This window comes from Hetaerina americana, unplaced genomic scaffold (assembly GCF_022747635.1).
Source record: "Hetaerina americana unplaced genomic scaffold, ioHetAmer1.1.p SCAF_2, whole genome shotgun sequence".
NCBI lineage: Eukaryota > Metazoa > Arthropoda > Insecta > Odonata > Calopterygidae > Hetaerina > Hetaerina americana.
In genome coordinates, this window is record NW_027286763.1 from 1,459,138 (window position 1) to 1,474,245 (window position 15,108).

At 34.2% G+C, this 15,108-nt stretch overlaps 1 protein-coding gene across 4 annotated transcripts in view; it reads right to left on the reverse strand.

Annotated features, from left to right (window-relative positions):
• Nucleotides 1–3,159: 3,159 nt before the first annotated feature.
• The window catches only part of Asap (ArfGAP domain of ASAP), a 165,894-nt gene continuing 153,945 nt past the window's right edge, over nucleotides 3,160–15,108 (reverse strand). For 2 of the 4 annotated variants that reach the window (XM_071585654.1, XM_071585657.1), the window contains exons 19-20: nucleotides 12,565–12,624; nucleotides 3,160–6,379 (exon numbers count right to left, since the gene is read on the reverse strand). In XM_071585654.1, coding sequence (XP_071441755.1) covers nucleotides 6,083–6,379; nucleotides 12,565–12,624 — 357 coding nt within the window. In that variant the 3' untranslated portion in view covers nucleotides 3,160–6,082. Of the gene's footprint in view, nucleotides 6,404–12,564; nucleotides 12,625–15,108 lie in introns of all 4 variants that reach the window. The other 2 variants (XM_071585656.1, XM_071585655.1) reach the window with 2 other exon arrangements.

The following is a 15,108-nucleotide window of genomic DNA, read 5'->3' on the forward strand; positions in this document are numbered from 1 at the left end:
ATTTTATGTCCAGCGTAAAATTACCCGTTACAAAAATGCACTACTGTTTCAACGTGATCAGAAATCGCTGCTGGGTGGTTTAAATGTGTTTAAGTTTTTGAAAAGGCGCTAAAATGGTTATTACGTGTCCAGGGGTTTTGCATTCGTTTGGCCCATGAGAAAGTTAGATTTAGTAGCTTCCCTACTTTTTACTTTCGTAACCACACACCCATTTTTGAAAATTGCAAACATGCTAATAAAATGTGCCATAGCTCAAACTTACCACGTTCAGTTCGATAGGAATATGAAAGCAGTGGGTATAGTTGTTAATGCTTATGTTTATCAGGATCTTACTACAAACTACTATCACTTCGAAATGTACAATTTTAACCTGCCCTTATATATACCCAATTTATTCATGCTGGCTGCAAGGTTATTTATATGGAAGGTTTTTGCGACTCTTATATTCAACAGCATTACCGGAACTTAATAGAGGTTTACGATTTTTAGTTAATTGAATAAGAGAGATTGGTATCATGCATTCAGAGAAAAATCAGATCCTGGTAGATGAACACTAGATAGGAAATCGTCTATTTAAAAAAACCAGTTCATGTAGTCATGCTCCCCACGTACATAGATTTGAAACTAGATTATGGGGTTCACATATACTCTCTTTCCCAGGAAGCTTCGAATTCACAAGTAGATTCCAGGAATCATATGTTATGTATCTCCTAAGTTTTCTTCTAAAACCTTCAGGAGGATTTTGGGCATATTCTTCGGCAAGAATTCACGAAATCAATCCACTTTTATATGTCTTCCCTAATTTTGGAATATGGACACCAATTAAACCGTTATTTAGGTGTTAGGAAATCATCCATTTGCCATTGATCAGGAATTGAAGGGGAGCAGGTGTCAGGGTCACCATACATTGACATTTCTTGGAAATACTCTTTATTTGTGACCTTGGAGATGAGAATTAGAGTATTTGCTAGAATGTTCCATGCATTGAAAAATTTGTAATACTATATGTGCATTTTTGATCATGCATATATAGGTTTCCTTTTTTGGAACTATTTTTTTATTTTTTTTCCTAAATTCCATTTAAATCTTTCCTGCATTTAACTCTGAGATATTAAGGCTGAAATGAGATTCTACATGGAGCAATTATCATCTCTGCTGCCAGTGTAACTGGGTAACTGTAATACCTGCAAACGGAACACAGAAACCCTCCACCATATTAATGATTTGATCAATGGGAGGGGCTGCCAATGTATTTGCATCACATAAGATGATTCTGGAAGACTATCTTTTACCTAATCCAGAATTAATATGTGGGATTCCTCATTGAAGCCATCACTTCTGGGCTATCAATGGAGCATATAAAATACCCAAATGGAAAAAAGAGACACTGCAGTAAGATTTTTCAAATGATCTTATGACATGCAGCTGCCTCAGGATCACTTTCAATATTCCAACACATTTCATGCCTTAATTAAAAACGTCTCTTTTTATACATTTCATGCCATTCTTTTGGGAAGTATTTTCGGTTACAAGTATCCTTTCTAAATTTGAAAGTAGCTCCAGCCGTCAGGATTTGCTGCTTTAAACCAGCTGCATTACATGATACATATTTGGATCACAAAATAATATCCTGATTTTCTGCCTACTCCATACATTATGATACAATTTACATTGGCAAGAAATGAACATGCTCAATGAGGGAGGGCGAAGCCATTTTTGTACTAATTAATTTCTTCCATTTTACAAAGTAATCACTCCTGCCTTTCACAACACCTCAGCAGTGATTCTCTTATTCTGATTTAGAATCTAAGAATAGCTCTGTAAGATATCTTGTAAACTAGGTATCTTCCAGAGCCTTTCCAGTTCTGTCCTCCATGATTAAGTAATTCCCAAGTAATGTAAGATTAGGTGCTTTCCTGGCGTATTTGCTTCCACTGGGTCTTAAACCCCTGACCCAGTGGAAGGCCCGAGAAAACTTCATCAATTCCTGAGTAAATTCTTCTTGAAGGTGGCAACAGATTCAGAATTAGTTGTAGTTTTGAGGGGAGGCGACCGATAGCCGAGGTCATTAGGGATGGACGGGAAAGGATTAAGGGTGGAGAGAAATCCGGCATCAGCATTAGCTTACTCTTAATGAAAGGCACCTAGGGGTCCGCAGCTTTACCCCACCATTCCGAACCCCATATTCAGAATTAGCTGATGGTACCAATATTTATTATGAGACATTACTTTCATCAATACCATATACTGAATATCTGGTAAAAAGTGATTCGCTAATAAATCCTTTCCTATATATTTAATGATCATTAGGAACTCTATGAGAGGATAGTCTTCAAATTGTATCTCTGCTTTCCCTTTTTAGTTTTTTACGGGAGGCAACCAACAGCAAAGGTCATTTCGGCCATTATGGATGGATGGGAAAGGAAGGGTGGAGAGAAACCCTTCATGGGCATTTGCCTTCTTTTTTGAAAGGTGCTAAGGGGTCAGCAGTTCGATGTCCCATCTGACAGACATCGTACTCACTCAAAAGTTCTCTCCACAAAGCACCTCGGGTAGGGATCTGGATATCACTAAAAAATATTTGTCTTCAAATTTGAACCCGGGCCCTCTCAATGGGAAGCCTGTAGGTTAGCCACTTCACCATCTCTATCCCCCTCTCTGCTTTTCCGTGTAGCTCAGTGAGAATTAATATCACACCCTATTAGCAGGTCCATTTTCCAGAAAAGAGGACAGGTAGGTCTAATCATCACCTCCTCCCTGACCTGGAATGAAAGTATTATAGAGGATAGACCTCCGTGAGTAAACTGGGTTTGGCTCCAAGCACAGACAAATTTCCTTGATTGAGTTCATTAGAACAACTTGCCTCCAGCCAAATTAGGTCCATACATTTCTTGACGACGGCTCCAGAATAAGGGCTATTTTTTCTTACCTTCAGTAAAATCTGCTCAAAATAATGTTGAAGCATTTGGTTCAAGTTTCATAAGCATTTAGAAAATCGATCAATTTTATCAAGTTCGCAGGTATGGGTAAGTATGGATCTTGGTACTTTCCAAAAGAAAAGCATTTTGATTCCAAAGTCATGCAATAAAATAGTGCCTTTTCATATAATCATGGGAAAATGAGCAAAAAGGAATGACAAAAAATGACACTGTGCAGCACTTGATGGAAATTATTTCTTTGATTTACATATTTAAGGTCTTACAACAAAAATGTCCTCAGTTAAAGCACTATTTGAAGAGCACCTTCTTAACATTTTGTCTGTCATTGGCTTTAGACAACACAGCAATGAGCATGAAAATGTTTACACACTGGACAAAAAGTTAACTGAAACAATGTATACAGAAACAGGAATATCTTTGATCATAACAATTCTCATACTACATATACATACAAACACTTCACTTGAATAAATCATGCCTTCATTCAGAAGAAATAATAACAAAATAAAAAACTTTGATATTATGAAAACAATATTAAGTAACACAAGAGGGATTCACATAACATTGAGTCATATAAGTTAATATTAAGAAGGTCATGAAACAGGTTGACTTAATTGAGGACTTACGTGTTTTTTTAAAATGTTTCTCCTATAATAAATAGTAATATATAATTAAATCTAATCATTGTATATTTTCAGCAAGCAGAATTAAATACAAAAAAGTAATTTAATTAACTATAGGATAGACATACGGAACAATATTGGAACAGTTTGTTCATCTATTAACAGCTTTGATTATTTTCATTGAAACGAAATCAAGGTGACCGTGTCAACCAGGTTTTAAAAGAAATACTAGTATGGCTCCTTTCACAGATTAATCACAGACTTCATAGTACTCAACCTCCTATGCAGAAAGTTTCTATTAACTGAACAATACTGCATTTAGAGTGGGTCTAGTATAGGACAAAAGATATAAATAGTTTTATATCTCAAGAACTGGTTCTTCCAGAGATGTAGACATTTTTGAAACATCCATTCTTTCAAGCCATATAATTTACTAAGAGAAAATGAATGCATACTTTTATTATCTTTCTTAAACAACATAGTCTCTAATCCAAATGCCAGCTAAGTTTTTCTGTTTTAGTCAGTGATTAATTTAGATTTTCTGATTTTCAGTGATTAATTTAGAAACCTGTTTTACTTTTTTATCTCAACTCTAAAGAGTGCCGAATAATTAAGAACTTGATCCATTTGATCATCTCAACTGGTTTGAACAACCATCTTTTGACCATGTATCATTAAGCAGCTTTTTCAACTGGTGTTTCTTTGGGAGGATCTCACCATTCCAAAACAGAAAAATCAAAACTAAAACTGAGTAATTTTAAACACTGGGGACTATAATTAAATATGTTACAACTGAGGTTAAAAGAAAAATAAATTTTTAAAACAGTTTATAATGGTATTTTTGTGTGTTTATATATATATATACTGTACATAATCACATATATGTATATTCCTATTTACATTTATCATATTTGGATCACAAAATAATTAATGTTTTTCCACATATTTACACGTTCTCCCTTTGATACAATTTACACAGAGAGGCAAGAAATGCACTGAGAGTGCACATCCTCAATAAAAGAGGGCAAGAGGGAGGGCTAAGCCATATGTACACTGATTAATCTCTTTGGTTTCACAAGGGAATTACTCCTGTCCTTCACATCCCCTCAGCAGTGATTCTTATGCCCTTAGCCTCATAGAATATTTCCAAGCTTAAGTTCTAAAACATTTGTAGCACAAAGCACAGTAGAATAATTCTCACTTTGAAACATACTCTGTTTTCTGGTAACAAAACGCATGAGAGCAGGAATGGCAAACTCTCTTGAGATACATAAATAACAAGCTCATGAATTAGAAGATCTATTCACATCACATATCTATCTCCTCTATTTTTTTCATTGAACTTCACTCCTGCAAGTCTTTTACCTTCTACGATCCATGTCTTGGCTTTAGAAATAACATTAGGATCTTGCAAAGCGACTGAACTCACTCATTCTTTGTCCAGTAAAACATACAACAATGAGAAAGATGATAAGAATTGAACACAATCAAAACATCACAATTTCCTGAAAGGGGAACAAATATGCCATTTTGAAGACATTGAATGAAAAAGCACAAAATAAAATCTTAATTCAGTTATGTATGCCTTAAAAATACTTGCAGCCTGAAGAACTTTTGTAGAAAATATATTGAACACTTTTTAGGCAGTTACTTTAGCAATTTTATCATAATTGATTGATGACGATATTCAATGTGATATACTTTTCCAACATTTCTCACAAATGAGAAATCACATAATTTGGTTAACAGAAAGTCTTGAGTGTTTCTCTTTCAAATAATCAACCTTCATAAATGAGTAAAGTACCAAAATGCACAAACATTCAAGTTTTAGAAATATAAGTTCAAGCACATGAGAAAAGCCACATTAAATCATGTTTTACACTATAGTATATCACTTTATTACATGAAGAAATCCTTTGGCATAAAGTGTCAAAAAACAACTATTGTGATGTCTGTCTCACACTTTTACTTCATAATCCATAAAATGTGAGTAAAAACTCATATTTACTCTAAATGGCCATGACAAAATTTGAAAATTAAAAAAATTGTTATAGATAGGTAGAAGTTAATCTACTTCTTCAACAGAACATGAATGACGATAAACATTTTAATGATGGACTAACATCAGAAAAATGAGAAAAACAAGTTCATTAGCAATACAGCTCACCACTTTTGAGATAGAACTAAATAACAAGAGAGGAGGAAAAGATAGCCTGTATATGTACTTTGAATTACATAAACGGGGATTTCACCAAGCATGAAGAGATCTTTTGAAATTTGTTAGTCAAGCTTTTGAAACTCACAGAAACAATTATTTATGGTTCAAAGCCATTAAAAAAGCAAATACACATAGAAATTCAGCACTTATGATACACTGCGTAATAGTGTAAAAATGAATCACCACCACTGAGAGCATCTGAAGCTTCAGGATTCACTAGAAGAACGCCTCTCAAGCCAATGACGGGCGAGTCACCTCCCTTCCAGGCATTGCATTTGTGGGCAGAGGAGGACACTTGCCATTCAGTCACTCAGCATGTGCACAAAACTGACGGGAAACATTCCCCTACGGCTAGGATCCCCTTCCACCCTGCCTTCCATCCAGTTGTCATCCTCTGTCTGATCGTCAGTCACTATTATCACTTCACCCTCTCGGAAAGACAGCTCATCTTCATTGTCTGCTTCACAGTCGTAAAGAGCCCGGCAGCGCCGCAAAATTGACGATGCATTCCTGGATGCCATGCCCTCATTATCCGCCACTCCACCACTGCCTGCATCATCCCGTGGACCGTTTGACAGGATGCCACTGTTCTCCAAATTCTGAAGGGGGCAAAAGAAATATGGCTGCCCACACAGAGCAACACACATTCACAGAAACACGGAAAATACACATATATAAAGGAAAATAAAAGTTGAAAATGAATTATAGCAAAATGAAACAGAAAAAGAAAGGATAATCGAAGAAACGATGTTATTTGTACTTTAAAAAGCGCCCGAAATAAACATTTACCAAAGCAATTCAGTTATTAATCTCTTTTTTAGTTGAAGTCTTAAAGAGATGGCATCTTGAAAGCATTCAGTGATTTCACAGTACTTCTTAGTGTTATATTACTTAAATCAACAAAAAAAACTTATTTAATAAAATTATGGCTTTTTAAGGCAGCCTGTAATTTTTAATGCAATTAGGTACAGGGACTTCTGTTCTGGGTTATTTTGCGCCACCTATGATTATGAAGAATTTCAATACACGGCAAGTAACTACCAAAGGCGTGCATATACAGGGTCCGGCACTTAAATGTGGACAAGCATGCGTTTCCTCAAATGAGATTTCCTCGGCGGGTTTTCGAAACCTTCCCCAGACCTCACCAAAGCATTATGCTAAGCAAAAATATCATCAACAGTTGATCTGGGGTGCCCGAAGAATCGAACTATTTTGAAATATAATGCCTAGCACAAATACTTTCGATAATAGCGGCTCTTCGATTGCACTCCGCACTTGCACATAACATCTCAGCCATTTTGAGGTTATGACTGTTTACTAGATGCCTATAGCTTTCAAGAATGCCAATTGCAACCTAGAGTGGAAGTATAATATGGCAAAAAATTCAATCAGCAGACAGAAAAATAAATGATTTGAGAGTGACATGGACCTAAGACCAAATCAATTTTGTACTCTGCAATTTTCAGCCAACATCAACCATGGACTTGGTCCATAGTTGAAGCAAGGTAAACTAGAGAAGAGTGAGACACTTTTTCTTGTTACTTTGGTTGAATTATTAAGAGCAGAAGTGTATATGCACTCTATTAGACCCAAGTGTTCTCGAGTATCAATACTATATCTTTAGTGCCTGATTGTTAGCTTCCATGAGTTTTTATTTGAACTACTATCCTTTTCAGTAAAAAAAGCTTTACTAGTTGACTGAATTGATGTTTTATAAGCCATTATGGACACCTGATTATACTGAAATATCATGTATTATTTTGAGAGGGTGCAACACAATCATATGCCAAAAAAATTCATTCCTTTTGTCTTGTAATACATTTCATATCAGAGGTTGGCACCAGAATTATTTGAAGAGATAAACACTAAAATTCCTAGAATGAAATCAAAAAATTGTACCAGATTTTGAAAATAGTGTAAAGTATTTTACTTTCTTTTCCAATCATATGCTATTCATATCTAATTTTGCTATTCACACTCCTAAGTCATAGTTTCACTGACTCCAAAAAATTATAGAAATAAGATAACTACAGACAATCGTTTAAAATTTTATCTTGGGCAACTAACATCAAAGTTATCCTTTGCAATATCTTTATGAATATTAGATATGCAATAGTTTCCTGAGTTTTTTCATTTATTTTAGTGATTTTAAAGAAAAAAACACCAATATGCAAAAAAAGGGAAAATTCCCCAAAATGTTGGATTTCTAACTTCAAAATTCCTCTCATTCTGAAAAACTCATGAGACCTGTGCCAAACTAAGCATTACGACAAGTTGTTTAATATTCACCTTAATGCATGCCATCTTATACGCCTAACAGCAGACTAGCATAATAAGCAGACTTAGTGGAATGTTTCGCATTCTGAAGTGAGAGAAAGCTTGGGCAGATCAAAGGAAAGAGGAGGGAAATCCAAATTTTATAGGGAGAAATTACCACAAATTCAAGGTAAAATACCGGGCACAAAGAACGAATAAAAACATTTTCTTTTCTAAATAAAACAATTTGTTGATTGGAACACCTTACCTGCAAAACTATTCTAGCCCTTTCCTAACAGGGCAAATACTTTTAAGAAAAGATGTAAGCAATTTATATATTAATTTGATTGATGGGTTGTTTAAAATTATATGTAACAGCTTAATTTTTTTTAAATTCATCTTTTTTTTCTTGCTGATTTATTGATGTTAATTAGATGGGGATTTTCTTGTTTTGTGAAAGAGATTTGTGTTTGGAAGTTTCTTTTGAGTGTACTTTTGTTTCACTGGCTGATTTCATCTATTATCTTTTGCGATTATTTGGGACTTGTGTGCCACCTGACTCTGTCTATCTGCACATTTACATTTTTTAATAATAATAATAACAGATGTCAAAATTTCATCCATATGGAGTTTCAGCATTCTAATTTTATGACACTCCCATTCCCACTAATTTGAAAGAAAATTTTGAAAATCATGAGAGTGAATTAATTTTCTCTGACTGAAAGTAAAAAAACATCCACAAATACTTCATAATTATTAATTTTTGTATCTCTGCAACACATGAGTAATTATCCAGCTGTCAAATTAGATCTTGGCTAGGCCTGGAACTCACCAATATACTGAACAAAAATTGAAATGGAGTTTTTGAATATAAGCACCAGAGGTCCATAAAGTCACTCATCCTAAGAACTTGCAGCCTGCTAGCAATTTGCTGAAGATTGACGCCGAAAGTTGATCGCCAAGATAAAGGATAATTGTAAAGAATGGGCATATTTGGCTATTTGGCTTACACCTCTGCAGACACCAATTTTTGGTGAAGAATATTAGCATAATCAATTTCAAAGTGGCGAAAACTTTGAATTACTTCGCACAAAATGGAAATGTCTGCTACATTTCGAAATGATTTTCAAAAATAATAATGATCCTAAATATTGATTGATGTATTACTTTAAAAAAAATGCAAAACATTATAGACAAATGAGGTCTTATAAAAGTGATGGAACGGACCAAAAACAGTTGAAAAAATCAGCAAATGTCTATGGGACTGAAGAATAAAATTATATGAATCCCCAACTAACTCCATATCTAAGTAACATAAAAGAGCCTGGTACAAGATTAAATCAATTAAAGGGATAACTTCAGGGTGATAAATTAAGTCAATGTCAAACAAAATTATAAGTGTTGCTATGCTGTTGGTAATCTTATATAATTACATTATACACTTTCCAGAAAGAAAACTGAAATAATTTATGCCCAAAAACACACTCAATGCAATGTAAAATGTACATAAGCACATTGTACATAGATACCATTCTTCAACAAATAATACCAAGAAAAATGAGTGCAAAGCATGGACACAACCCACGTTTAAACTTTGCTAAAATGCATTCAATTTATATTTATGCAAAACAAATAAAGCATCACTGCTATTTCATGAAATCAAATACCTCTGGGCAATAACTGGGAATGTAATAAGAATATGCATTAGAAGCTCTATTATGTACAAACCTTTCTCAAGGGCGCAAGAAACTTTTTTCCAGTAAAGTGTTTCAATTGAAAAAACCTTGCCAGCGAAATACCTCCAGCATTAAACATATTCCAAAAATCTAGTACTTCCACCATATTTCACAGGATTTTGAACATATTCCCAACTAAATTAATAAAGCTGGGAAGGAAAAAAGACATAAATATGACCACCAGGATTTGATTGATTTTAACCAAAACATTTTTACCTCTTTCCAATTTCATATACTGCCACTAAGCAAAAAATGGCTATTAATAAGTAATTAAATCTATGGCAGGAACAACCTCGTGCAATTACTTGCATGAGGTTGTTCATTTCAAAGTAAATGAATACATGAGGGACATTGAAGTCATAAAAATGCAGTGATTATTCCCCTATGCGCATACAAATGGTAAGTAAGTGCAAATATTGTCATATTATTTTCATAAATTATATCACATTCAATTAATAGAAAATATAAGCTGTTGCAATTACAGTTGCAATGCAGTCTTAGCACTTTAAAGGTGTTTTTTGGCATTAAGAAGGAGCCAATCAATAAAATGCATGCACACTGATCCTGAAAATTATGGTTATAAAAATTTCAAAACTTATATTTACTTAATGACCAGTGCTCGCTACTCATACATTAAAATAAGTTTTGCACAAAAAACAACTGGGAAGTACAGCTGAAATCATGAAGTATACTGCAATATAATTCACTACATTTTATCAATTCCTGATCCCATAAGTTGCAGTCTATTATTTCCAGGACCACCTTTCACTGGGTAACATTTGCAGCAGAACCAATGATGAATTCATGCACATCACGGCAGTTGGGACGTAATATTTTCATGCATAAAAACTTACTTTCTTGCATTTTCAAAACCATCACGTATATTTTTCTTATTTTATTTTCTGATCTTATCTTCTTATTTTATTTGATATCCTATTTTCTCAAATAAAGCAGGCATAAATGATCTCTTGAGCTAACATTACCTATATTGACCATATACCACTGTGGTATAATAAGACACAATGGCAACAATAAATTATAAATTAGCTGGTGACAAAAGTATCCTGCATTTGACATCTACATACACTTTGCCATCATGTCTTCAATATCTTTGCCAGCCCTGGTGACAGTCTGCCAACCTAGAGGTCTTGGATTTGATTCCTGCCTAGGTGGATTTTCCTCCACCTAGGGCTTGGGTGTTTGTAATTATCTTCAATGTTATATTTAGGGGTTAGGTAGAAGAAGGGACTGAATAGTCTCATTTAAATAAATACAGTAACATCAAATAAATAAAAGGAATCGAATTGCTGACAGACAGGGATAAAAAAGACAGCATACCATTGACAAAAAATATGCATGTAATTCAATCAACAGTTTAACTAAGATTATACCAAGTTCAGATGAGACATACTACACTTTAATTGCTCACTGTAATTTGTCCACCTCAGTGAAGTGGAGGAGTGGGGCAAAGAGTGATTGTCAGGGCACCATCAAATGGAAGAGGGAAGGGACTTTCCCACAGAATTAGAGCACTTTGCCACCATCAGACAGCCACCCAGAATAATTGATAGTTCACAATAATAAGATTCGTTTTTGAATGATATTTTTTTGTTAAAAAGTAGAATAATAAATGGAAATTCAATGAAAAAGTGAAGAAATTATTTGATATTTGATAAAAAATACAATGCATGTGTGCAAATAGATAATTGTTAGTGATTAGTTATTTTCCTTGGAAAGGAAAACTTTTAAAGCGGAAAATTTTGAAAACATTTTCTTATGCCTTTCTTTCTTTTCAAATGCATGATTCATTCAGATAAGTATCAAGCCCAACTCAATTCTAATCCTTGAATTGAGAAAAAATGTTTCTAGACGACTGAAATATTCTCCTAAGGGGCTAAAATACACAAACAAATCTTCATCTGGTTTTTTATGGAATACCAATTACAAACACAATTACCACGAGCTTCAATCTTGGTAATGTCTCCGATTGCACCCAATGTGTGACCTTTTGAGCCGTGTGTTTAGGCATTCAGGAAACTACAGGGTCCGCAGGTTAAGGAAAGACTACTTTATAAATGCATGATTCTACTAGCCACTGATTAAAAATGCAGAAGCTCATTCCTCATACAATAAACCCCCAATTTCAGTCAGTCTGATGACTATGCTACAATTAAGAGATGCATTTCTTTCATATAGCTATTATTTGGGAGAAGGAGAAAATCTTGTCAAAGGAATAGATCCCAACGGTCAAAATTAGTTTGCTATCCTCAGCCTTTTCAATTAGAAAACCAAAAATAAACAATATGTACTACCAATAATACCAAAAATAATTTCCCTAATTGTAGCATCATGAAATTATTGTATGGCTTACTTGAGAAATGGTATGCACCTGCACACAATTTTTTCACAATGCCAACACTTCTACACATGCCAAGATTCAGAATAAATACATTCAGCATGAAAAAAAAAAGAAAAAATGAGTAATATTCATGAGCAATGCCATTAGCGATACAATAAACTCAACTATTATATGGGTTTAACAAGACTTGATATCTAAAAATGAGATCGGTTGTATTATTAAAAATTAGCATCCGGGAGAAAGAAATGAGATCTGAGCGAATCTCCCAGACACTTGATGCTTAAAAATTAATGCGTGTGTCCAAGGACAACAAGATTATGTATGCACCAACACATGCCAGACACACCACCAAAGGCCAAGTTCATTAAAACAAGACATACAAACCCTATATTATATAAAAAACATTCACACTAAGTCTCTCAAGCAATCATACCAAGGTCAGCTGAAGGTCACCTTCTTCAGCATAACTCTCAAGCCTTGCTCGCTCTTTTTTCTGTAACATGAAGATGGGAGCATAGGAAAGATGTCTTTAGATGTTAACAGATTCTTGTGTGATCTAAGTTTTACCTTCCTTTATAATGAGAGTAAAAATTTTAGCTTTATATAAGTATATCAACATCCTCATGTCTTAAAAAAAGACAGTTAAAGGGAAATGAATGGATTTTTGAAAAATTTCTTTTGATTGTACAATAAATGCAGAAGTTATGTTGATTCGTGTTTTAAATTATTTAATGAATTGCCAGCTTTTAAGTTTTGTAGAAGCTTTCCGGGGCATGAAAATGATTATGATGTGGAATATAAATTTTTGTTTAAATGCAGAGAGATATAAATTTAAATTCAATAAGTTAGTCCATTAGCTTATGATAATACACTCAGCTATAAAGTCACCTTAATGAGTACCATATTACCCGGCCCATAAGATGCACTCACTTTAAACTTTAAATTGTGCTCTAAAATCAGCCCGAGTCTTCTTATAGGCTGAGAATAATAAGGGTATAACATCAACCAATCACACACAAGCCGAATTGCAGTGAAAATACTAAATATTATGAATGTTTCTAACATTAGGCAAAGAATGTGGTTGGATTTAGTTCAAATGTCAAGAAAATCACAATTTTGAGTCTGTAGAAAGCAACAGAGTTTTAATACTTCATTGGAAGTCCATATTTCCTAATAATATTCCCATGGGACCAGGCAGCTGAAAGGCGTTTTTGCCCGATGATGATGAATTTCCAGAATGCTGCAATGAATAAACGTTGATGTACAAGTAACAGATAATTTTTTATTTTAATAATTCAATTTCTTCATATTAAGTGTTAGCATAAAAATAATTCGATTTCTTCTGTCTGATCCAAGTATTTTATGTTAATTCCGACCTGAAAAGTCAGGATGCGTCTTCTGCACGGAGCATATTTTGGGTTGGGAAATACAGTGCTTATTCTGGAATAACGTAACATTTACATATTTTAATAATTTTTGTTATTGTCACCATATCTTTTGAATAAGGATTCAATAAAATGAGATGTTTATTATAAGTATCATTACATCAAAATTCTAACAGAATAGATTTGGAAAGATGAGTTGTATTTGGTGTGTCTATATGATGGATGATCTTTTGATATAAAGCCACACTATGACTTTACCAATGAAAAAATAGTTTTCATTGACACAAAAATTTTCAGACTAAGAACAAAAATTTTATTTTATAATTTTTGTTTTGATAAGTTTTACACTCAAAGCATAGAAAAATCCTGTGGCAAAACCAACTGTAATGTGAAATCGATTTGTAAAAACAAAAAAGAATCGAAATAATTAGTTTCCTATTAGATGATATGTACCTAATTCTTTTTTTCTAGAAAGCTGTTTAGGGACATTTATTTATGCCGACACTTCAAAATTTTGTGAAAATGCAACCCAGCATTATCATTAAATAAATTTCTAGCAAACATTGATACTACCACATTAGTATGATGATGCTTCGTATGCAGAGCATGAAAGCTCATGGAGTTTTTGAATTGTAAATAAGCAGGGATTTAATTTTCAAACTGCCACTAGCGTTTGCACACAGTAGCAGTGCGAGAAGGCCTTCACTTCATTCACTTGTGGCTGGACAACGCATTCTTTGCTGCTGTTACATAGACAGGGAGTGGCGCTTAAATTCAGACAAGCACGCGTTTGCTCAAATGAGATTTCCTTGGCGGGTTAGCGAAACCTCTCCGAAGCATTGTACTTAGCCACAATATCGAAAACAGTTGATCTGGGTTACCTGATCAATCGAACAATTTTGAAATATAACGCCCAGCATGAATACTTGTGACAATGGCGGCTCTTCTATTGCACTCTGCACTTATAAGTAACATTTTGGCAAGTTTGAGGTTTTGACTGTTTACTAGATGCCTATAGCTTTCAAGAATGCCAATCGCGACCTCCAGTGGTACTACGATATGGCGAGAAATTAAAATTGAAATTTTTCTGGAATTAAGCGTCGCACCCTGTACATATGTGTATAGGTTGGCTTAGAGACCTTTTTCCAGAAGAAATCCATCTTGTCACAATTAAAAACCTGTTCCTTAATATTGTCCCATTTCTAGAAGAAAATGTAAGTCATTGATACCGACTGATTTTTGATGTGCCCACTAGATCAGCCACAATCACGCCTTGTTCCCACTTCCCAATGATTTTACTTTTCATTACTATGGTTAATTTTCTTCTCTTCTTGCAGCTTTATCTTCGGGGACATTTTTTAAAACAATACCCAATATATTATAACACTTTGCAAAAATAAAATCACAAATAATGTCTGAAGACAGGTTTGGAAAAATGTGCGATCGCTAGTGGCATTCAGATACTAGCGGAACAATGAGCGCTAAAAGCAGACTATAGCAGCAAGTGTGCAATGTTCTGGGAATCCTCTCTCTTCTTCATTTGCTACGCGAGCCATTAAAAAAAAATGTTTTCTCTCATTATGCAAATTACT